Source organism: Hippopotamus amphibius, chromosome 11 (assembly GCF_030028045.1).
Source record: "Hippopotamus amphibius kiboko isolate mHipAmp2 chromosome 11, mHipAmp2.hap2, whole genome shotgun sequence".
Lineage (NCBI taxonomy): Eukaryota > Metazoa > Chordata > Mammalia > Artiodactyla > Hippopotamidae > Hippopotamus > Hippopotamus amphibius.
The window spans coordinates 107,852,040-107,877,356 of record NC_080196.1 but is presented as its reverse complement, the minus strand read 5'-3'; the positions used below and the strand labels follow the sequence as shown (position 1 = coordinate 107,877,356).

The following is a 25,317-nucleotide window of genomic DNA, read 5'->3' as shown; positions in this document are numbered from 1 at the left end:
TTTTAATTTATTGTATCCTCATCGCCGAGAGCAGAGTTGGGCACAGAGGATGCACTCAGAGAATGTTTGTATGATGAATGGATCTCTGTAGAAAATGAAAAGTTGAAAATAAACTATTTCCCCGAGAGAGAAGTAACTCAAATCTGCCCATCCTTGTACGAGAGCAAACCTGACTTTGAAGCTAAGACCTTTTTCCTGTGTTCATACTTCAGATAAAGAAGACACTGCTGATAGGATCTGAGAGGAAGGAAACAGTGCTTGGTGCTGGGGCTCTACGTGTGACATTATAAAATTGTCTTTCTATAGACCGGCCTCCCAAACGGCTTCCAGAGATGGATTACCTTGCTTTCCTCTTGGCTATTCTTTATTTATACAAAGGTAAAGATAATGTCTTCATTTAAAGAATTTACTCCTTTTTTAGTCTTACAGTGTGACATGTTCAGAATTTATAATGCTCTTAGTTGGCTAGATAATTTCTCACTTGTTCAGAAAAACTGCAAGTTCACAAATACCAATTATCAGCAGTGGAAACCTTTTTAGGCTAAGGTAGAAACTGTTAGCCTTTACCACGATCTCGGTTTACTACCTTGCTAGGTCTAGAGTAAGCTTCAGATGTTTATTTGGTGTTTCAATCAACAGGTCTAATTGAATTAACATGATGATGTGTCTTTCAGCTCGATGTGAAGAGATATTTTGGGACACAACTGTTAAACTTGCTAAGAATATGAGCTTAGAATGTGTATATCCATCAACGGACACTTTAACCCAGATGGAATGGTTCAAGATCAAGCAGCTGGAGAGAGAGTCCATAGCCATTTTCAACCCTACTTACCGTGTGATCCTAAGAGAGCCTTATGCTGATAGGGTTTACTTTTCAAACCTAACCATGACCTCTAATGATATGACCCTGACCTTCCATAATGCCTCTGAGGTGGACGTTGGCTTCTATTCCTGCTTTCTTCACACTTTCCCACACGGAACCTGGGAAAAGGTGATACAGGTGGTTCCATCAGGTAAGTGAAATTTTTATTTACCTTTTTACCCATCTACAATATTTGGTTCTATAAAGACCAAGTAGAAACTGCGAAATGCTTTGTCATATTTTTGTGCCATTTTCCGATTCCATTTCTAGAGTCTATATTATTGTTTCAAAGGAATAATACTGTGAATCAATTCCATTTTTCTTAATGTGTTTCTGAGTAGAAGTGTCTCATGAATTCAAATGTTGTGGGAGAAAGCACAGGCTTTATCTTGTCTTCATGAGAACTGGAACCTAGATGAAGCTGATGTGGGCCGTATTTGGGTTCAGGGCTCAGACACTCCCTGCAAGGTAGTCCCGTTTCCTTTTGCCTCCATCCCTGCATGTTCAGAGTCCTTTCTGTAACACCAAAGCTGGATTTATAAGTGAATCCTGGGCAGGGTTCAAGCACTGGCTCTGTTTTTAGCTTCATCCAGGTTTCACTACAGAGGATGCTTCAGAAATTGCAAGCTGTCATTTCAGAAAGAATCAAATGATCAAGAAGTATTTCCTGCCGTGTCTACCAGTGATTGTGGTTTGATGCTTAGTGACTTAGTCCTACCAGTAATAGCCACGTGGATTGGGTGTGATATGTTGGAAAAACTTAGGTTTCATAGCCTTTACTTCCTTTATAATCTCATATTAGCTGCTCAATCCCTCTGAATCTCAGGTTCCTGAACAGTAAATTGAGTTAATAATGCCACTCTCTTTGTTGAATGGTTTAAGGATCATATTTGTCAAGAACTTGGCCCATGGTAGTCGGGAATGGTAGGTATTCTTATTATTGTCACTATTATTATTTCCTGTGCTTTTGATACAAGTGACTAATGATGAAATTTTTAGATGTCAGAGATAGTTTAGAGAAGTAAATAATTTGGGACTGTGTGTTTCTTGTCTGGTGTCTCTCAAATTTTATCCCAAATAGACATCCAGCAGAGCACATCACATGCCACCTGATATAGTGCTTTCTTTTTAAGGAATCCATATTATGAAAGAACAATTTACAGTATTATATAGGAAATATCTAATGACTAGGAAGTATGAAAAATTTCTACACGCCAATGTGAATGTTCTTCATACACCTGAACTGAACAGTTAAAAATGGTAAATTTTATGTTATGCATATTTTACTACATAAAATTATTTTAATTAAAAAAAAAAAAAAGAACTCCTTCCCAACATTGGCTTGTGGCTATCCTGGGCTATTAGTGACTTAACTTACATTACCTAAGTCTCAGTGGACATTCCTAAGTGGATGGGGGAAAAAAAAAAGGATTAAACTGAACTTCAGGTAAAGAAGGCCTAGAATCAAATCATTGCTGCCCCTAAGTTTCAGTGGAGGCATTTAAAATGTCAACTGTAAAAAAAAAAAAAAAAAAAAATGTCAACTGTAGAGATAAAAAGATTAATATGTACATTTGTTTAGAAATTTTTCAAAGACGTTTACTCAGGAAATAACTTTGTTTGGAAGAAGTTTGGACTGCTTTCAGCTAATCAAGCCAGTAAGTTTGTGAAAGTGTGGATATAATAAAAGCTAATATCCTAATTGTATTTTTATTTCTATTCACCATAGAAGAGAAGGGACTCTTCAGCAATTGCTTAAGAGAAGTTTATTCAGTATTAGGTACTTCTATTTAAACTAAGCAATGAATACATACAGGAATGCCACTAGCCAGGGAACTCCAAAAAGAAAACTTTATTTGACTGAAGTTAAAGAAGATATACAAATAATTTACACTAAAGTGTATATCCTTAAAAAAAAGTACTTGGGCTACTCAAAAAACAAAAGAAAAGAAAAGAAAAGAAAAATTTCCACGCGTTAGTTTTTCCTTGCTCATTAGATATAGCTTAAGCTCAAGAATAATTCTGTGTATATGGGTGAAGCCTGCAGAGTGTCAATTAGCAAAACGTCTTTAGTTCAATACTGACCTATTAAAGACTCCACTTTGCCTCTCAGGTTCTCATTTGCTGCTGTGTGCAGCCGTCTGCAAGTCTTCAGTGTATAGTCCACTCTGACTAGCCGTGCAAGGGAAGGGGAGGATGGGAAGGGCCTTAGGGGTGAGCTGTTTGACATGTGGCCTGAGCCACCAAGGCCAGAAATAGATGCCCTTCCCCACCCTGCCTCGTGCAGTGAGCTTTTGTAGTTTCAGTCTCAAATCAGGTATTCCGATTTCTGTCAAAGAACAACCAATTGAAAACAGGTACGTCTGAAACTAACACAACATTGTAAATCAACTATACTCCAATAAAATTAAAATATTAGAAAAACCAAAAATGTCCACCAAGAGAGGAATGGATAAAGAAGGTGTGGTACATATATACAATGGAATATTACTCAGCCATAAAAAGAGACGAAATTGGGTTATTTGTAGAGATGTGGATGGACCTAGAGACTGTCATACAGTGTGAAGTAAGTCAGAAAGGGAAAAACAAATATTGTATGAGGGTGAGTCAAAGATTATTTGCACTCTGGCGTAGAATTTATAGGAGTTTTAATATAACCGGAGTGTGAATAATTTTTGACTCATCCTCACATATTAATGCATATATGTGGAATCTAGAAAAATGGTAGAGATGATCTTATTTGCAAAGCAGAAATGGGGGTGGGTGGGATGAATTGGGAGATTCGGATTGACATGTATGCACTACCAATACTATGTATAGAATAGATAATTAATGAGCACCTACTGTACAGCACAGGGAACTCTACTCAATGCTCTGCAGTGACCTAAATGGGAATGAAATCCAAAAAAGAGGGAATATATGTATATGTATAGCTGACTCACTTTGCTGTACAGTAGAAACTAACACAACATTGTAAAGCAACTATACTCCAATAAAATTAATTTAAAAAAATTAAAAATTAAAAACTACGTTATGAAGCAGCAGCAAGGTAATATAAAGTACTTTTCATGGGTATATTTGAGATCTGTGCATATTTTCGGTTTCTTCTAAGGTCTTGATTCAACAAGATTTATTAGCAATGTCTTCTTTAAATGAAAAAGAAGTCTCTGTATGAAAGTTTGTATTTTTCTGCCTCTATAACCCACATTTCTATACTCAACTGTCTCAAAATAACCACTGTGAATAAAAGGCTTTTCTTAAAAAAAGAAAAAAGAGAAAAAGAAAACAGTCAGAGTGGTGGTTACCAGGGTGGGGAGACGGGGAACTGGGGGGAGAGATGCTGGTCAGAGCACAAAGCTGAAGTTATATAGGATGAGCCAGGCTAGGGACCTGATGTTCGGCGTGGAGACCACCATTTATGTCATTGTCCTGAATACCGCAAGTTGGCTGAGAGAGTAGATTTCAGGTGCTCTTATCACCAAAAAATGGTAACTACATGGAGAGAAGATGTGTAAATTAGCTTGACTATAGTAATTATTCCACATATCATTTTGTCATATATGCCCTAAATATGTACAACTTTTATTAAAAGCAAAACAAAACAAAAACAGATAGCTTGGGACGAAGTGAGAGAGTAGCATAGACATATATACACTACCAGCTGTAAAATAGATAGCTAGTGGGAAGTTGCTGTATGACAAAGGGAGATCAAGTCAATGATGGGTGATGCCTTAGAGGGCCAGGACAGGAAGGGTGAGAGGGAGTTGCGGGAAGGAGGGGATATGGGGATATATGTATAAATACAGCTGATTCACTTTGGTGTACCTCAAAAGCTGATGCAAGAGTGTAAAGCAATTATAATCCAATAAAGAGCTTAAAAACAAACAAACAAACCACAACAACAAAAAAACAGGTAGCTTGACTTCTTCTGAAGGTTTAGGATAGAGGGTAGCACTAAATTATTGAGAACTAAATTATGGTTGCCACACCAAGGTAGGATTTTTAGCATCATGTATGAACAATTTGGGCAATATTTTCCTGTTTTATCATCCAGATTATTTCTCCTGTTATTATTTTGAGGATAGGAAAAGGGAGATCTCTGCCTCATGGGGCTTTTTCAAAAACAGCGGTGAGATTTTCGGTCAGTCATGAGTCAGAGAAAGGGTGGCCAACTCTTCATGTAGTTCGAATTCTAATGATAGTATTCGTAAACATTTTGCTGTTGTTTTTGATCATTTATAGTTTTAAAGAATAGATTGCATTAACCAGCCAGTGAGAGTATTTCATTCACTTTTGAGATTTGGAGGACTTCAATTTTTAAAGAAAAACTAAGGAAGATAGTGACTTTATAAAATATAGTAGCTTCAAAATTAGCCTTAAATATACTTAAATTCTCCCATGTGTACTTTATTAACAACACATCAGGCGCTATAAATATTCCATGCTTGTATAACGTAAAGGGGAAGTTGAAGATCTCTTTAACAATGAAAGATTGGACTTGGAATCCAGAAACCTTAATCTGTATAATAGAGCGTAAGATCTTCAGAAAGAGAAAGCAATTGAGTCACACGCTCTCTAAATATGCTGATTTCTCCTCTTCACCGAAAGCTGATGATGTGTGAGGAACTTGGCCAGTACCTTACCTAGGTCTTCTATTTTAATGCCCCCTGCACACTTGGCTGTGGACGTAACCTTGATTTGTGGCAAGGACACTAAAGGGAAGTGAGGTCTAGTCATCTGTCCAAGTTCTCAGACTTTGTGTCCATTGGGTAGAATTGCAATTAGAGGGCAGAGAGTGCCAGCCTGGAGGACGTCGGAGCTGGCAGGGGCACTTGGGTGAGAAGGCATCCCTCATTGCTTGTCCCTTCGCCCCCCCCACCCCACCTTGAGTTTTCAGCCCCGAGTTGAAGAGCAAGTTGGACGTCTTATTCTGGTTAACTGACACCGCTAAGGCAAAGTTATATTACAACGTGTGTTACCTTCGAAACAGTCATTTCTTAATCAGCAACTGATTTAGAGCATTTAATGGCAAGAATGGCTGCATTTACTTCACTGCCTTGTGGGAAAATATGCTGAGGTGACTGAGGAGGTGACATTTCAAAGGCAGCCCTTTCAGGGCAGAGCTTGCCGTGGAAGTGGGGTCGTGGAGGAACTTACCGTAATCCATGTGTCTCGGGCCTCACTAGTCAGTGAAGGCAGATGTAGTTATATTTATGGAGATGTCCCCGCAGATGTGTGATGCACCCCAAATACTCCACTAGCTAACTGTGCTTCGGTGCCCACTGTGCACGGAGTAACTGCCTGTCCTCTTGCTTAATGCTTGCGAAACACAGGGGGGCGGGTAGCGTGTTCCCATCACACAGCTGAGGAGACTGAAGTTCAGGGTCATTAACCAGCTCAAGGTTGCTGAGCTGCCAAGCCACAGCTCAGGGTGAAACCAGTTGGTGTTTCCCAACAGCCAGAAGTGAGAGGAAGGGGCGCTTGACGCCAGCAGAGTGAACGTGAACAAGGAGGCCCAAGGGAGGAACAGGTCCCACCAGACCCGGAGGACTTGGAAGGATTTTTTAAGAAATTGAAGTAGAGTGTTGTACAATATTATTTAAGTTACAGGTAGGTGTACAATGTAGTGATTCACAATTTTTAAAGGTTATACTCCATTTATGGTCATTACAGCATACTGGCTACATTCCCCGTATTGTACAATATATCCTTGCAGCTTATTTAATACATAGTAGTTTGTATCAATACCAGGTATTTTTTAGCATAGAGAGACTGGCCTGAGGGAAGGAAAGAAAATGGAGAGAAAAAGGCAACTCTCAGGGTACCGATGGCATGGAGAAGGGCACAAGAACGTCTGATTCCTGCAGGGGACAGAGACTGGACGGTTTGCCTGAGCACGGAGCTCTGGGGGAGGGGGAAGGGGGGTGTCACCTGAGAGGCAGCCTCGAGGGTGGGGAAGGAACTGTGGCAGCAGGACCCTCTCTCTGCTCTCACGGCAAAGGGACCCTGGGGCCCCAGGTAAGGTTTTAGACAATACATTCTATGTGTAAAAAAGAAGTCAAAGCCCATGGGGCAGGAGACGGTCAGAGAAGAGCCTGGAAAGATAGGACGGCCCAATCTTGCTGTGCCTGATGGAGTTTGAACTTGACTCTGCAGTGCAGACCAGAGAAGTCTCTGAATGTTTTCAGAGGGAGACACATAATAAACCATTTTTCTCACCACCTAGAAGATGAAACGAGTTGCCTGCTTATAGAAGGGGAAGCGTTTAAGGGCAGGGTGAGCAAATAGTCTTGTGTGGATTGGAACGGTTATCCGCTGCTGGCATGAGTGCGAGCTGGTGGGTCTCCTGTGTTGTTGGTGTTGGTGGTGTTCAGAGTTCTGCAGAGAAACAGGGTCAGTAGGATGTGTCTGTGCAGAGGGAGAGTATCATGAGGAGCTGGCTCCTGTGGTTGAGGAGACCACAGTGTGGGCCCACAGCGGGGCGCCCAGGAGAACCGATGACGGTGCCGATGCAGTCGGGAGGCGGCCTGCTGGGGGCCGGGGAGGCCGGTCTTTCTGTTGCAGTCAGACCTTCACCTGATTGGGGGAGGCCCACTCACATTATGGAGGCCAATCTGCTTACTCAAAATTCACCAGTTTATCCAAAACCACCCTCCAAATTAATACCTAAAATTAACCATCACATCTATTTTGGAAAATAATATTGCGTTAGCTAGCTAAAGGACGCCATTCTTAAGACCTGATCGTCCATTCTTTTGTATATTCGGGGGATTGCCCACATGTAGGAGACATGGGCACCAAGACATGGGTGTAGGAGGCATGGGCGCATGTAGGAGACATGCCCGAGAATGTTTAAGGCAGCAGCTCACTGTGACAGCCAACAAATGAATGACTGATCGAGATGCTCACCAATGGAGATGGATTTGGGGAACTTCATGTGAAAGAAAAAAGCAAGTTTCAAAAAAAAAAAACACACAAGGGATGATTCCTTTCCTTTAAAGTTTAGGGAGATGCAAAACTAAACAATATGCTGTTACAGGTACAAACGTGCGGTAAAACTCAAAGGAAAGCAGATCCAAAGCACAGGCAGGAAGGAGATAGAACCAGGAAGGGACACAAGGGTCTTCCATGTTCACAATCAGGTGTTGTTCTTATACGGGTGTTTCATTTCCCATCTGTCTTAATGTTTTATGAAATTTCTCATAAATTTCTAATAAAAACAGTGAAGAAGGATACAATTGCAATGTTGACCGGTTCACAGATAATTATCCAAGTTAAGGGTGAGAGCTTTGTTCTGATTTGGGCTGGAGGTCTGGAAGAGGGAAAACAAGGATTCTGAATTTTTATGATTCAGGGACTGAAAAATGATGGTTTCACTTAAAAAGATGGGAGATTAAGATACTGGCTTGGCTGAGAAGAGAGTAGATAAGTCCAGTTTCAGATGCACTGAGTTGTAAAGTAGCCTTTGACCAGCTCACGGTTGAGATTATAGAACGGAAAACGAGAAGGAAGTTCAGGATGGAAAATACCCAGTTTTGGAGTCATCCGATGACCACTCAGCACATGTGAAGAAGACGGTTAACTAAGGAAGTACTTATGGATGGGACAGAGGCTGAGGCCGTAGCTTTAGAGGATGGGCACACTGCAGTGCAGGGAGCATTCGTGTTAAAGACTGGAGAGGGCATAGAGAGGGCATAGGGAGGGTGGGGAGGGTGAAAGCGGGGGGAGACTTGAGTTGCAGGACAGATGCGTTATTGGTGAGGGAGCCAGATGGTTTCCCCTTAGCTCACGTGTCCAGGAGAGGGTTAGATGGTCTCCCTCCACACGTTCTGGTGCTCTGTGTTGCTGTATCACATAGATTTCTCATTCTGTGACCTTCCACGCTCCAGGCCCCCCCCCCCACCTCAACTTAGACGCGAGATGTTCTTCAGTCTCCTTTTTAAGGTTTCATTCTTTCCTGGGTGGGATGAGGCTCCCTTTGTGTCATCCACGCTCAGTCTTAGATGGGTCTTACCTCTATCCTCGTCAACGTCAGTGTTTGCTTTTCTCTTGCCAGTTGCTTTTTTTCTAATGTTGGGGTGATCTCAGGATTCAAATTTTGTTTAAAGCTGGAGATGGGGGAGTGGCCCAGATCTGGCTGGGAGAAATGGGTGTGTTGGTTTGTGGGACCTGAATTCACTTATCCATTAATTCACTCAGCAAGTCTTTATTGAGAACCTGCTATATTCAAGATAGTGTCTGTGGTTGGGAAGTGGAAAGACTGAGAGGTCATGGGAAAAGAGTCTTTCTTACTCTCCTGTTACAAGGGTCACCAGTATACACTGGCATGTTTTGTCCCTGCTGGCTTCTTTCAGCTTTGCCCATCAGATGCTTCTCTCTTGCTTTGAAGTTGGGCTTTTTTTTTTTAAAGTGAGGTAGAAAAATAATAAAAAAATTATTTCATATCTACTATTTAAAGAATTAATAAATAATTACTGATAGGTAACAATAAATAACATTAATAAATAATAAACTCTCTTAAGGTCCATTCTTACAAGCTCAGAAATAAGTCACGAAAGTTTCTGCATCGATATAACTGTGTGTTATACACACACGTATATGAGAATTAAAAAAGTGTTCTATGAAATGTTACATTTCAGCAGTTTTTCATTTAAGGAAAAGATATTAAATAGTATCTATAAGAAATAGCCAACTGATGAAAACAAAAACATTTTAAAGGCTGAGAAATCTCGCTCCTTAATGAAGTGAAATAGCATATAGAGAAGGCAGATGGTACAGCGCATTTTAAGATACGTGGAAAGCAAGGTTGTGGTCACTGCACTTCTCGAGGGTGAAATTAATGGGAATCTGAAAGTGGAATCGTTACCAGAACCCAGACCAAGGTTGCTTTTATTGACATGCTTTCTGTTTGCTAAGCCAGGGAGTAGATGCTTGAGAGCACACATCACCATGAGATTCACCGCTCAGGCTTTGGGGTAAAGCTCTGTAATCAAAAATCAAAAAAGAGAGACATAAAAAGCAACTCCAAAACAAGGCAATACTGGATTTATATACAAAATTAAATTCAATTGAATGGCCGATAAAGTTTAACGTACAGGCACAAATAAACATTTGGGTTTGATGAGAGTAGTTTTTTCTGTTCGTCATCTCAGGGCACAAGCCTGTGTCCACTGTGCTCCCTCCACGCCCTGCGAGGCCACCCAGGCTTTCTGCTTCTTAGCGGTGTCAGCATCCAGAAGAGAACGTATTCCGTAGACTTGCTGGAAAATGCACGCAGGCCATCCAGAGCAGGGGATGCAACTGGTTGTGACCTTTGCCTGAGATCGTTTTGTTTACTTACACAAGCACTACCCTTCCTTAAGAAGCTCTCATTATTTCCAAGATCATCATAGAGCGGGGGTGGCTTTAGTCCAACTCCTCAAGGACGAGCTACAGCTGAAGTGGGACCACCCACTCCCCTGCGGCCCAAGGAAACGGACTTAGTGCAGTGGAGACACACAGTTCTTGGGTTTTCCTTCTTCAGCCCTCAGGGTTCAAGACAACTCTCACCTCTTGTATCGCATGTGACCACAACCCTTCTCTCCCCAGCACTCAGGCAGTTGCCAACCGCGGTCTCTGGAACATGCTTCCTGTGCAGAGTGGGTGCTGCCGGCGTGTGGGTGCGAGTGTAGGGTGGGGATTGTGGCTTCGTGTGTGAGTAAGAACCCCTCCAGGTAACTGGAAGCCGCTGGGCCCACACACATTAAGACCCTCCCCTGGACTCTCTCAGCTTCTAGATTCTTAAAAAAAAAAATTCCTCTCATCAAAGGTTGAGAGCCGCAGCGATGGAGATGTGTTTACCGCATCTTCTCTTGGAAACTTCTCGTAGGATTAGGAGGAGGTGTCAGGGACCTTCAAAGAGACCTTACCAGAATGTGCATCCTGGCAGATCACGGCACTGACAGGGAGTAAAATGATAGTTTTGCATTCTGTAAGATAAAAATGCTGGATTTTGGATGTTTAAAAAAAAAGAAATAAAAGGAGAGTAACTGAAGAAGGAAAAAGATCAAGCTCTCAGCACCAGAGGCATGGGGCTCTGCAGCCAGCTTTCTCTTTGAGCTGATGCTGTCCAGGGGCAGCTGGTTTAACGCAGATAGAAAAATCACAGGGTCTCTAAGCTCTGTTTTTGGTTGCTGGTTTTGGTTTTTGTTTGGTTTTTATAGGGAGTGGAGGTTGCCAGCAGGATGGCTTTTCTGTTCCTTCGAGAACATTTCTGAAGACATTTAAGATTTTGAAACCGTTAAGCATTTTATGTCTATCAAGTCCATCCTTCAGGGATCAATGTGAAAGTATTCCCCCAGGCACCATCTCTTCTACTTACTCCACAATAGTTTTAATTAAATAACTCAGCTGATGGGGCTTCTGGCACTTCCCTCGAGAGATTATTCACAATCCAATAAATCTCAATGTGAGATAATTTTCCCTGACTTCCTCTATTTAACCAATTTACATTTAAAAAAAAAGTCTTCATAATCTGCCCAGAGAGAAAGACCCATGTTCCATAGAAGATTAATATAGAAAGCTTTCTAAAGATGGAGATGTGAGATGGAATATTCACATTTAATAGCACTGTAAATGGCTACACGGGTTGTACCTGCTGGGTTTAGTGGGGCCCATAAGGATGATATCTGGGCCTGAATTCTGTGAACATTTATGTGCACCATTTAACTAGCAGAATACTTAAGAAACTCAACATTCTCATTTCAGCAAATTACCTCTTAAGAACATATTTGTCCCATTTCTTGGCAGGCTACATGAAATCCTATATGCTACCAACACTGACATTTCCAGAAAAGCTTACTGAAGGGGTATGCACATGTGTAAGATAATTTCCTTCTTGACGTATAAAGAAAATTTTAGGTCATCCACCGAATTCATTTATTTCTCTTTATAAACTGGATGCTACAATTGAAAGTGTGTATACCATTTTTCATGTGAGAAACAGGGAATTCAATACTTGTCTCTGAGGCAGAACTCAGTAACATTAGTATACATCCCCAAATGAGATAACTTTGTGTCTCATTAGCTTGTGACAACATAAGTCTCAAACCACATCCCTGTTATCTTTTTTCTTTAAGAACTTTTATTGATACAATTGACATACAATAAACTGCATATATTTAAAGTGTACAATTTGATTTTTTTTTCTTATTAGTAATGTATATATGGCAATCTCAATCGCCCAATTCATTCCCTCCCAACGGCCCCCCCGTCCCCGCCCTGCTTTCCCCCCTTGGTGTGCATATGTTTGTTCTCTACATCTGTGTCTCTATTTCTGTCTTGCAAACTGGTTGATCTGTACCATTTTTCTATATTCCGCATATATGTGTTAATAGACGATATTTGTTTTCCTCTTTCTGACTCACTTCACTCTGTAGGACAGTCTCTAGGTCCATCCATGTCTCTACAAATGTCCCAATTTCATTCCCTTTTACAGCTGAGTAATATTCCATTGTATATATGTACCACACCTTCTTTATCCTTTTATCTATTGAAGAACATTTAGGTTGCTTCCAGGTCCTGGCTATTGTAAATAGTGCTGCAATGAACATTGGAGTGTATGTGTCTTTTTGAATTATGGTGTTCCCAGGTATATGCCCAGTAGTGGAATTGCTGGGTCATATGGTAGCTCTACTTTTGGTTTTGCAAGGAACCTCCATACTGTTCTCCGTAGCGGCTGTATCCATTTACGTTCCCACCAACAGTGCAAGAGTGTTCCCTTTTCTCCACATGTCCCTGTTATCTTTTAAGAAACATAGTTGCTTATTTTAATATAGAATATTTAAATAAAGAATATTTATCATAGGACTTGTTACTTCTTCCTCCTATTTTCCTTAAATCCTACAAATGGTTCCTAAAAGAATGAACATTTAATAAGATGGAAACATTTCCAGTTATTGGTATTGTGTTTCTTTGAGCTGACACAGTGTTTGAATTTTTATTCTTAACACAGTCTGACTATTATGTTTTCAGTGAAAATAACAGAACTGAACCAAAGGGCAAATTATTATACCTTATTGTTCAAATGACACTTTCAGATGTTCAAGTCTTTTATTGGATGAATGTTGATAACAGTAATTTAAAGAATTATAAGCCCTTTCTAAATACATTGAATAGACATTTACAGCTAGCTGTGAGGAGAAGATGAAATGAGTAAGAAGGTCATTGTTTTCGAGAAGTTTATAATCTAAGAGGGGAGGTTCGTACTGTATGTTATGTAAACAAGTGGACTGAGAAACCGTGATGTACAGTGGAACTTGAGAAGTAGCGAAGAAGAATGTCTGGGGAATTGAGATTGGTGGGGATTACTTCCAGGTTTGGGGACCTTGAAAGTTGTCAACGCTAGGCTGGAAATCTAGGTATGATTCCAGAAAAGAATTCCCATGAAAGGGAAATGCTCTTTGCATTTGGGGCAAATGGAAAAAACACTCAGTTACAGGCTTAGGGGAAGGGCAGTGGTGGAAGGTCTAATTCTGAACTTCCTTAGCGGTTAGTAAAGTTTTCACACAGTGGAGGTCACATATCAGTCATGATTGCAGCAATTATTTGGAGCCGTTACTCTAGCAGCTGCGTGTGGGATGATTTAGAGGCAGGGAAAAAAGCAAGATGAGAGACGGGAAAACAAGGGAGACGGCAGCCCTGGAATGCAGCAGGGGCCCTGCCTCCAGTGCACGGCCCACCCATGCAATCTTCACAAAGTCTCTGTTTACCTCCCTGAGTCACAGACAAATAAAGCTTCCCTGCTTCTCAAGTGCCTCCTTCCCATCTCCTTCCAGCTCTCAATGAAAGTTATTGAACGTTGGCTATGTGCCAGGGGGCTGTGTGAGGTCGGAGTACATAGAAATGTCCCAGTCTCTGACCTCAACCTCAGGGCTCCTTTATAATGCCATTTGCTGCACAGGACACGTGCTGGTAGCGATTGGATAGTGGCGGCGGCAGTGTGGGTGTGCGCGCGCGTATATGTGTGTGTGGGAAGAATGGTTGTTTGGAGGGGGTGGAGGTCATTCAGGAAGCTTCAGAGAACAAAAGACGCTTGAGCTTACTCACAGAGGGCGATGAGACGCCTCCTAGGCTGAAGGATGATCACGCTGTTGGCGGGATGGCACGCCTGCTGAGCTCGTGCTAACACTGCAGCAGCCAAAGCAAGGCTGCTGTGCTTGGGCTGTGCATCTGCCTAAGTGGCTCGAGGTGCCAGGTGGCAAGTCTGGAGGTGGGAGAGCAGAAAGGAGCTTTGTTGTGCTTTCTCCGGGGGCTCCAGATTTTTGCTTGGGAGGGGTGGGGGCAGTTTTCAGAATACTCGACTTGCAATTGTGTTTGTGTAGCAAGGCCTTATTCTTACTTTAGTGGCATTTTCTTTGCAGTGGGGTGGGAGCTGGCCGTTCCCTCTAGTTCCGTTTTGTGTCACAGCTGTACACCATTCTAAAGTGTTTTTACTTTATTTTTTTAGGCAATCGGGAGCCATGAAGAATTTAGATTAGGTGAATGGTTTGCAATTTAGAAAGAGCAGCCAGACAAGATTCTACAAAAGGGGTTAGAGGTGAGGGAAGTCCAGAGGCTGTTATGGGCTGAGCTGTCCCCCCCCCCCCAAATCCATATGTTGAAGTCCTAACCCCCACTACCTCGGAATGCGACTGTATTTGGAAATAGAGTCTTTAGAGATAACGGAGTTAAGAGGAGGTCATTAGTGGGCCTTATTAATCCCATATGACTGGTGTCTTTACGAGAAGAGGACACAGACACACACAAAGGTAAGACCACGTGAAGACACAAGGAGGAGGTGGCCATCCAGAAGCCAAGGAGAGCTTCCTCAGTAGGAATCAACCCTGCTGGCACCCTGATCGCAGAGTTCCTGCCTCCAGAATTGTGAGGAAATAAGTTTCTGCTGTTTCAGCCACCCGGTTCGTGGCATTTTTCTCTGACAGCCCTGAAAAGTAATACAGAGGCTGTAGTAACAGGTCAGACAAGAAAGAGAGAGTAAAGCTGCATCCGTGAGGATAAAGCAGAGAGGGGGCTTACTCAAGATGGAATCTCTTTCTAGTGTACCTTTTATTATTTTGCTTTCTTCTCCTCCCAAAGAGTCAAAACTTATATTTAAAAAGAAAAAACACACAAAAAACAAAGAAACCACCATTAGAGCTGCCAGCACTTCGGCTCAGAAACTGCCAGAGTACTGCCCCCCCCCCCCCGCCCCCGCCATGTGCTCTGCTGGGACTTTGCTCACCCGCCACTCCGGTGCTCACTGTCTCTCTGTCCTTATTTGTTCTTTTCAACACACACCCTCCCATCTCCCCCTGAGTAGGTGCACATAGTTGTTTTATAATCTATGTCTGACATTCTAATATCAAAAGGCTGTATTTCCAATATCTGTGTCCCCCCTGCTGCTGATTCTTCCTCTTACTGCTTTATTTTCTTATGTTCTTGACTATTTTTGACTGTGTGCTGCTCATCATTCTTCATAAAGCATTTCTGGTTGTTCTTTGAGGCCAAGAATAAAGGGACCTTCGTTCACAGAGGCATTGTCTTAGATTACTTTAAACTTGGGCTTTCTGGAACAGCCCTGCTATGGGAATTTAGACTAAATTCACATGAGAACTAACTTATACTTACAGCTACTCAAGGATTTTCTTTCTTCCCGTAGTCTCCTACAGATGTGGATGAGGGCAGGTTTAATTTGGGTTCATCCTTACAGTGAAGGTGTACCCCCCCAGATGTCTCAACAGGAGAGGGGTCTTCTCCTCCACTCCCCACCACAGGGAGACTCTGGGCCTCGACACCCGTGTTACTTTTGTTGTGTGAGGCTCAAAATCAGAGTTTTAGTTTGCCGAGATTGACCAGGTGTGCTCAGGGCAAAAGTGGCTTCCTTCCACGTTCTGACCTGCCTAGTTTCTAACTTTTTCTTAGATTTCTCCTGGTGACTCCTATGTTGTCTGAAGTTTGGTGCTTTTAAGATATTTTAAATTGTTTAGCATACATATTTAGTTTTTAATAGGAGGTTTAGTGCTAATAATGAAGCCTGGTATTTTACTAGAAATGGAAATATCTACATTTCTAAAAAATAAATCCACCCCCAATCTGTTCTGCTCCCAGTCTCTCTCATTTGAGTCCATACCCCTGCTTCTCAAAACCTTAGAAGTCATTCTTTGTACCTTATTTTCTCTCATTCTTCTTACCTAAGTGGCTAGACTTTCAAAATAATTATCTCATCCATGTATCTCAGCCTGTATTGCAACGCACTATTTCTCACCTCTATGTATTTTTTTTTTTAAGTTTATTCATACTCTAGATGCTTTTACGTGAAAGTCTAATCTGAGTAACATAGCCCATCAACTTCCCAGAAAGACAACATCTGTTGCCCTACTTTTTGGACTCTGGACCTGGTAGGACTATGTCTCTGGTTGCCTGTGTTCAACGTGCAGATAGGAGGTAACTGATTTCCTTCATTGTTGATCACCCCCAGATAAGGCAGGCAGTCTCAGCCTCTACATTTCTGGGAATGAGCTCAGACAGTGATTACAGAGCAGGAGAGTTGAGAAATGAGAAGATTGCATTATGTATTGGATGTTGGGTGTGAAGTAGAAGGAGGATTCAAGAGTGGCACCAGGTTTTTACCTGGGATCCTGGACAGATGGTGCTGTCATTTCCTGAATTGGGTTGTATGAGGTGAGAGGAAGGTCTGGGGTGGGGCTGAGTGGTTTAGTCCTGGACGTCCGAGTGGCGCTCTCTCATAGGCAGGAAGATTTTTGAGTCAGAGCCCAAGAGAGAAATTGGGCTGGAGTTATAAACGTGGTGAAGTCATGAGTCTGCACGAGTGTGCACACAGAGCTTTGGCTGGTGCCCTTTCGCATCAATAACTATGGTTTATTGAATGTTTGTTATGTGGCAGCCCTGGGCAGGGTCCTAAAGGCTTTACATGGATTATTTCATTTAATCCTCACAATACCCATGTGAAGTAGATAGTCTTATTAATACAGAATTTTGAAAATGCATTAAAACAGAAAGTGAAGGACAAACCATGAGAGTGTAGGGAGAAAAAGAACTTAGCATATAAGGGTGACTTGGTAAAACAATGTTAAGTGGACATGAAAAAACCAAGATGAAAGAGATGCTATTAGACCAGGCAATGCCTCACTAGCCACACCAGTGTTTGCAAACTGGTTCTGGCCCCTAAGAACCACTCCATGTGACCAGCACATTTTCAGAAAATTGGAGACACTCATAACCAGCTGGATGGACTGCCAACATTGACCTGACTTTTCTGTTTGGCATCCTTTTCTAGGCTGAGTAGCAGCTGCTTTTTTGTGAATGATGCATTTGTTAGTTACAGTCCCCGCTATTCCCTCTCATTCTACCCTCTGGCTTCTGTAATTTCTATTATCTTCCCGGACCCTCTGGGAATCTGACATATCAATCTTTATCTATTCAATTAAGCCTAAATCTTGAAAAGTGCTATTCAAGGCCTTCTAAGATTTGGTCACTGTGTGCATCCTTCTTTTAGTCAAAGTGGGTTAAATTTTAATTCCCTAAACATCCCCTGTATTTCTGAATTTCTTATCTTTGTCTGTGCCTTTTCTTTCCCTTAAATATTCTTTCACTCCATATACTACTCATCCTTCGGGGCACGGCTAAAGAAACCTTGGCCCATCCCTAAAATGGAAAACAGTGTCTCCTTCCCCACTCTCCAGATGTTGTTTGTGACTACTTTTAAATGGACTATATATCATTTTCTTTGTATTCCACTGAGTGGGTACCCTGCCAGTTTCTTCACTGCCTCCCCCCACCAAAACCCCCAGATCCCAACAGAGTTGTACACAGTGCTTTGCACTTAGGAGACATGACTGGTAAAATAGCAAGAGGATGGGTGCGAAGGGAGAGGAGTGATGCTTCCATAGAAAATCATCAGCATTAACCCCTAATCAATACATAGGAAAAGTATTTATTACAAACACAGTTAAGTGGAACAGAACGACTTCATCTGAATACCTTCCAGGAAGTGTAAAGTACTTTCCTGGGTGGTAAGCAGAGATTTTTAGTACATTACATATAAAATAGAGTTTGGAGTATTTGGGGTGTAGTTTTTTCCCCTAAATAATTTAATTATTTATACCTAACTTCATTCTAAAAGATAGGTAGAGGAGATTTCCCCCCCCTAAATATATTCTTTCCATTGGGCATTTATTAAAATGTAGCTAAACACTTTTCTGCACATTTTACAGCTTGCTGAGATACCTTGGTAATTCACCCCACTGGTTTGTTATTTCACCACACAGGATGGTTTAGTGTCATTTGCAAGGTTTTGCTGTAGGTGTCTATTAGCACATTATTTGTGAATATATTGAGAGTTTAGCACACTGAGTTCACAGGAGCATTATTTAGAACAGTATAAGGTGGAAGCAAAGCAGGTCTCCACTGAGGGATGAATGGATAAACACAACGTGGTAAAGACAGAATAAGCACTATTCAGCCTTACAAAAGGAAGGAAATTCTTACACACGATATTATATGGATGAACCTTGAGGACATGATTCTAAGTGAAATAAGCCAGTCACCAAGGACAAATACTGCATGATTCCTCTTATATGAGGTACCTAGAGCAGTGAAATTCATAGAAACAGAAAGTAGAATGGTGGTTGTCAGGGGGTGGGGGCTGAGGGAATGGGGTTTGTTTAATGAGTATAGTATAGAGTTTCAATTTTGCAAGATGAAAAGGTTTGAGGATTGGTTGCACATCGATGTCTGTACTAACACTACAGAGCTGTACATTTGAAAACGATGATGATGGCCAATTGTCTGTTACCTAAATTTCACCACAATTAAATATGAACATAGAAAAAATCCAGATTAAATATACAATAGTGAGCTTAGTTACAGGATTAATTCACGGGAGATTTCACTATTAACAAGTTTCTTTTTAGAGAAATTCTTGCTATCTTTTGTGTTGCTTTCTGTCTTCATGACAGTGAGAACAAAAACGGATTTGTTGGCAGAGAACTTTGGGTTCTGGTTCTGCCCTTCTTCCTACTAGTCCTGTGGCATTTGGAAAGTTCCTTCATTTTTATTGAGCTTCAGTTTACTCATCTGTAGAATGGAAATAACATGTACCTTATGGGAAGGCTTGAGGATTAATGAGATAATGTATTCAAGGTCCTATGAGGCCATAGGAAGTGCTGGATACATGGTGGCTGCATTGGATTCTCTTTCCATTTCCCTAAAAAGTTGGATCTTCTTGTTCTGTGTCAAGAATATTTCCACAAACACAAAGTAAGCAGTTACCAGTTGCCAGGCAGTCCATCAGAAACCTGAGATATTACGATGAATGAGAAGATATAGTTCCTGCCCTCATCCCTATTAGATACCAACAGGGGAGAGAAGTAGGTGGTCCTATATCACAGTATGATAGATGCTCTGATGCAGATAAATGCCAAAGGGGGCTATCAGAGCCCTTAGGGTGACCCTTGTCTTTCCCACTGTTCCAGTTGCGGGAAGGGTGTCTGACAACTAAAGGAGGGGTAGCAGTTGGGCAAAGAAGGAGCCGAGTAGGTGTGTCCTCCACAGTAGTAACAGCATGTGCAAAGGTCCAGAGAACAAAGAGAGTGTGAGGTGCTGGAGGAGGGAGCCCATGAACCCGGAAGGTAAAATATGAGGTGGGGATGGGGACAGGCAAAGGGAGAGGCGAGCAGGGCAAACACTAAGAGGTTCTGTGTGCCAGAGGTGGGGAAGTGATTGCAGGGTTTGACTAGGGGAGAGAGAGTAGACTGACTGCGCCATGGAGAGCAGTTTGTGTGCGAGCAAGACTGGGTGGAGCTTGGGCGGGAGGCTATTTCAGGAATACAGGCGGGAGGGGGTGTAACTGGACTAGAACTGGGCAATGGGGATGGAAAGCAGGGGACACATTTGGCAGATATTTAGAAGGTAGACAGGATCTGGCCACTGACGGCATGAGCAGGTAAAGGAAGAGACATTCAGCATGACACCGGGTCTCTGAACAGTGGGGAGGGTGAGATGGAGCCAGCTTGGAAGGGGAACGTGGCTTTGCAGTATCTGTGAATAGAAGGTGGAGAAAGAAGTTCTGGACATCTAAATACGTGTGTCCATTGGCTCTCCTTTGCCACATCACTATCTACTGAGGAAGTTCTAGGAGGTGAGTTGGGTGTTCTTTCTCTGTGCAGAAATCATGTTCCAGTGTCCTTTCTAGTTTATAGCTGGTTATGCACTGCGTGCTGTTCCAGCACATTCTCCCAGTTTTCGGGACAGGAGTGGGCCTCAGTGGAGCTAATTTCGTGACCCATCTAGAGCTCCCCTGTTGGATGGTGCCCACTGGAAACACTTGCCCTGCAGCATGGCCACCATTGGTAAATATCGGATGCACATTTCATCAAACAAGTCGTCCTCTAGCTTCTGCAGAGAAGCTTGAGTGGAGGCTCCCTATTGCCAGGGAGGTCATTTTTATCCAGTTCCTGAGTTAAGTCAAGTGCTTATGATTGCTTTAGGGTAACATGTTACCTCACTGTTCTAATGGGAAAATTTGGAAATTCCCTAATAGCGTCCATAAAGATGGAATCAGATAATTCCTTAAGTGTCCTTATTCTCTTTTTGTTCTCTGAAAAACTTGTTGTGTGTACTGTTTTCAAAAGCTATCAAGTTTCTCACACTCACTTTCCCTCTTTGATGTATTTAAAAACTTTCTGGCATTTATTTTGCAGTCTTTCGCCAGATGCTTTTCAAATACTCTTTGGCCTCATTACTCATTTGTACCTCTGGGCTTCTTCGCTCTCTCAGTTGAATGGTCTTTTGTTTTCTGGCGAGACCTTCATCCCACCGTGGTACTTTCACTTTGCCAGTCTAGCCGTGAGGGGTTTTCTTTTAAACACCCAGACCTTTAGATCTGCAGCACTTATTTTCCCTGGACTTTCAAAAAGGTGCTTTTCAGTAGTCTTGAGGTTTCTTTTGGGATTTTTACCCTTTCAACTATACCTGTTATTTTTTTAACCAGGAATTTTTACCCTTTCAACTATACCTGTTATTTTTTTAACCAGAAAATGTGCATTTTATTATCGTTTCTCCTTGCCATTATGCAAAATTTCCAATTTTTTTTTCCTTTGCTTTTTAGTTAGTCACTTTGATCATCACAGGTGCTTCAAAATGCATACCATGTATCTATCCCATTTCACAATGTGACATAAATTTCAATATATTTTTATTTCCTGTGGACTCATGGACTAGTTATATGTACAACCCAAATGCTGGGTATCGATAACTTTTTCAGAGGGGGAATTCAAGATAAAGTGTAGATAAATTTAAGCAGTCCCCCAGTTTAATTTTTCAGTCTACTCCATTTTGCATAATACTTTCCTCTAAGATTTATAATATTGGCTAGAAGGTCTAAAGAACAACCCAAGAAGCCAGTGTCCACTTTGTAAAAATTTGAAGTTTCTGTAGCACTTACCTATTTAGGCAATTTCTGTGTATGCTGTCCTTTTATAAATGATGCCGTATGTATCTCCTAGAAACATTTTCTTTTGTCCAAAGGCACAAAAAATCCATTGATTTTTATTGATTAACCTCTTTCCATCCTGAATCAGATGTGTCACTTATATCAAGCTTGTCACTTTCTTTCAAGTTTCCCATTAATCCACTTGAATTTTTTAGGCCTCCAGGATACATGGAGATAAAGTTCTGGATTTCTATTGGTCAGATCCCAGATAAGGAGGGGGACAGAGACTTCACTAGCAAAGAGCAGATTCGAAGAAAGGCCAGAGCTGATGGGGCCAGGCAAGGATAAAGGAGAGCATTTTGGCAATTGCTGCTATGTTTGATGGACCTGGTAATGATGGGTGATGAAAACAGTGAGGATTCTTAGGACTCTCTTACGTGTAGTCATCCAAAGACAGAAATAGGATCTCGTTTTCAATTTCCACACACACACACACCCCACCGAAACCAAACCAAAAGCAAAAACCTGGAGGAAAGAAGTCTCTAGGGTAATAAGAATAAAGACTATTGTGGAGGCAAATTATGCCAAATAGTTGGATAAAATTTAGAGTGTGCAGAACATCTAATGTTTGTGTCCTTCACTTTGATGTACAGTTACATTGACTAATGAGCAGACAGGCATGTGAGGTCATATTCAAAGATAAGGTAAAGCGAGGAAGACCTCATGACTCTCCCCACTGGGCGCAGGTTGTACTTGACATTTTCACAGGGGCTCAGCCTGGAGAACGGGGTCACTAGTTTATTAAGGAGATTGGATGCGGATGGTGAAAAGGCTTGGGCCCTCTGGTCTGATTGCAAAGCAACTGCTGCCCTGGAGGTGCTCACAGTCTAATGCACAAGAAGATGGTTTTACTTCTGACAGTGATGTCTAGATGGGAGAGATAACAAGGTGAAAGCTGTCTGCACGGTGATGGAGAAGGCTTTATAGACGATCACCTTGGAAGACATTTTCAGGAGGATTCCAGCAGACAGAGCAGCCTGCACAAAGGCATGGGGGGCAGCTGAGAGTCGGTGGGGGGCATGTGAGCCCTCGAGTGGCCTGGTGAGGATGAAGATGATGGCTGTGGGTGGACTTGGTGATGAGGCAATGAGGGCGGGGAGGTGGGGACAGACTGTGCTGGCACAGTGGGGCTGAAACTGTGGGTTCATGTGGCAGAGACAGTCGCGATCAGACTGACAATCGGGAAAGACTTGGAAGAAAGATGGATGTAAGCCTCCACAGCCCTGGTGTGAAAAGCAAACGCAACTGAAGATGGCAGTGACTGGTTGCGTGAGGTGGCAGGAGGACACCTAGAGCTGACTTACACTGCGCACGGGGCATGATGTTTTTATTTACAGGGCTCCAGAATCAGAAGCTGTAGAGGTCAGAGGAGGAGCTATGATGTGCTGCAAGACACGCATCTACTATTCTGGTCCATAATGAGCCTTTGGTTCTTTCTATCAAGAAATTGAGGGAATTCCCTGGTGGTCTGATGGTCAGGACTCCATACTCTTACTGCCAAGGGCTCAGGTTCAGTCCCTGGTCAGGGAACTAAGATTCCAGGGAACTAAGCTGCGCAGCATGGCCAAAAAATCTAAAAAAAGAAAAAAGAAAAAGAGATTGAATCACATTTCGGATTCAAATACTGACTGTAGCTTTGGTAGACACCGCTTTGTTACCACATCTTTAAAACGAGAAGGATAATAATAGTGCCTTTACAATGTAGGTTGGCTTCGAGATTCAATGAAACACTCCCCAGAAAGTGTCATGTCTCAGGTCAAATTGTAAGTCCTGAATACGTGTTAAATATTATTATTAACTGGCAAAAATCACCACATCAAAAAGAACACACCAAAGTTGTTTTCTTTTGAAGAAGAGTTATGAGTAGTGCTGTGTAGAGTGAGAGATACAGTGGACACGTATTCGTGAAAGGAAGAGAGAGGGGTCAAGATTTTCCAAATAATAAAATAAAAGAAGAAAGGGATGCATTTGTAGGACAAGAAGGACTGATAGTGTACATGCTGCACGGGCATCCTTTTATCTCGTATCGAATGGACGTTTGAAAGTAACAGGGGTGTGTTTTCTGTGGGAAATTCTAGTGTTTCAAAACACATGAAGTGAAGGTTCCTAAATACGAAGGACAAAGACACTAGGCCACCTTTTGTTGGAACCAGTGAAGGGAGAGAAATAAGTGCACGGGCCGTATCTTTTCTGCGGTAAGTGAGACAGTTAAAATCATCTCCAGTGTTTGACAGTGTGGGGTTTGAGTCTATGAGGAAAGAGTGACAACAGAGCAGATGACAGTAAGGGGACAGTTCGTGTCTCTCAAGGTAACTAATTGGCTCTTTTTTGAAAGAACTTCATTTTTAAAAACCTCATACAGTGTCTGGTACTACTTAGCAAATTACACATCTTGTTACCAGTACTCATGTACCAATCATGATAAACAATTCTTTGTTGTTAGATTTGATGGCCCTGCCTTGCATTGTTCAGCAAAATAAGATGAAAATATGCTTTGCAGAATGTCACTTCACACAGGGATAATATGTTTTGTTTCTCCATCATTAATTTATTCTTAAAATGTAGATAATCTTGCCCTCAGTTCTTTGAAAAAGTAGAGTCATGACTTTTCTTTTGCTACCAGACATTTTTTGAACGGTTTTATCTACCTTCTAGATGACCCTTTAAATATTGCGGTGAAAATGAAATGTTTTGTCCTATGTGATAAAGTTTCCTGGTTCATGGCTTCTTTTAAATATTTTAGATATTCTATTTCAGTCATATAAAAGGTCAAATTTTTTTCTCCTGGGAAAAAAATTTCCAGAGCAGCTTTTCTGGGATGTTTGAACTGCTCAAGTTTCTCCAGTTCTCTTCCTCGCCTTGGCCTCGAGCGTGATGGAAGCAGAGGGGCCACAGCCAGTGTTAGGTCATCCTTGAGAAATGAAGTGGCAAATTAGCTGAGATAACATCCAGTACTCATTCGGTGTGGTGGCTGAAGCCTCTTCCATCAAAACATTTACTGTGTCAAGTTCAACCCTTTTGTGTGTTTGGCATTTCTCTCCCCGTCCGTCTTTTCTCTCCTTTTGGTTGCCAGATTCTCCTGCAGTTTCCCAAGTCCTCCTTCATCTTTTAGTTTCTAGGCCCTGGCCAGGCTCTCCACCACCTCCTGCCTCCTCTGATGGCTTCCTGCGTCCACACAGAGAACAACAGCCAACTCCCTCTCCTGCAGGATCACTACTTTGCCCCAAACATTCCGTCTACAAAATTCAGCATAAGCACACATCCAGCATTTCAGGCCATTTTCAAGATTCGAATCCAGGGGCTCTCAACAATTAGCAAGCTCTTCAGATCCTTTTCAGAGTGAATCCAAACTACTCTTTTTTATTTTTTTTCACTAAACCATCCACCTGTGATCTCAAAGCATAGTGAGCAATGGATGAATTATTACACTGGAGCCTCAGTCTTGGATCATTTTCAATGACATTTTTTTTTTCCAACAAGTTGTATAAGAAATTAAAGATATGTTTATATGCAAAACTCAGGACTTACCTGATGTTCTGAATGATAATAGAGGTAAAAGCAACAATTTGGGAAAGTGTACTCAAACTATCAAGACAAAGTTTGGTAAGAAAACATATGAGTCCTTCTGTTTTATTTTTAGAAAGTCAACAGCTATAGGAGAAGCACATCTTAGGAGCAGCTCTGTGAATGGAGAAATAAATACAGGTTAAAATATGATCATAAGGACTTCCCTGGTGTGCAGTGGTTAAGCCTCTGTGCTCCCAATGCAGGGTGCCTGGGTTCGATCCCTGGTCAAGGAACTAGATCCTACAGGAGCTGAAACTAAGAGTTTGCATGCCACAATTAAGGAGCCCAAGTGCTGCAACTAAGGAGCCAGCAAGCCACAACTAAGACCCGGCACAACCAAATAAAGGAAGAAAAAAGA

At 41.9% G+C, this 25,317-nt stretch overlaps 1 protein-coding gene across 1 annotated transcript in view; it reads left to right on the top strand.

The window, feature by feature from the left end:
• The first annotated feature begins 315 nt into the window (after positions 1-315).
• CD226 (CD226 molecule) overlaps positions 316-25,317 on the top strand; it is a 78,423-nt gene continuing 53,421 nt past the window's right edge. Inside the window, exons 1-2 of the mRNA XM_057700133.1 lie at positions 316-378; positions 675-1,013. Of these exons, the coding sequence (XP_057556116.1) occupies positions 333-378; positions 675-1,013 (385 nt within the window). The 5' untranslated portion in view covers positions 316-332. The remainder of the gene's footprint in view (positions 379-674; positions 1,014-25,317) is intronic.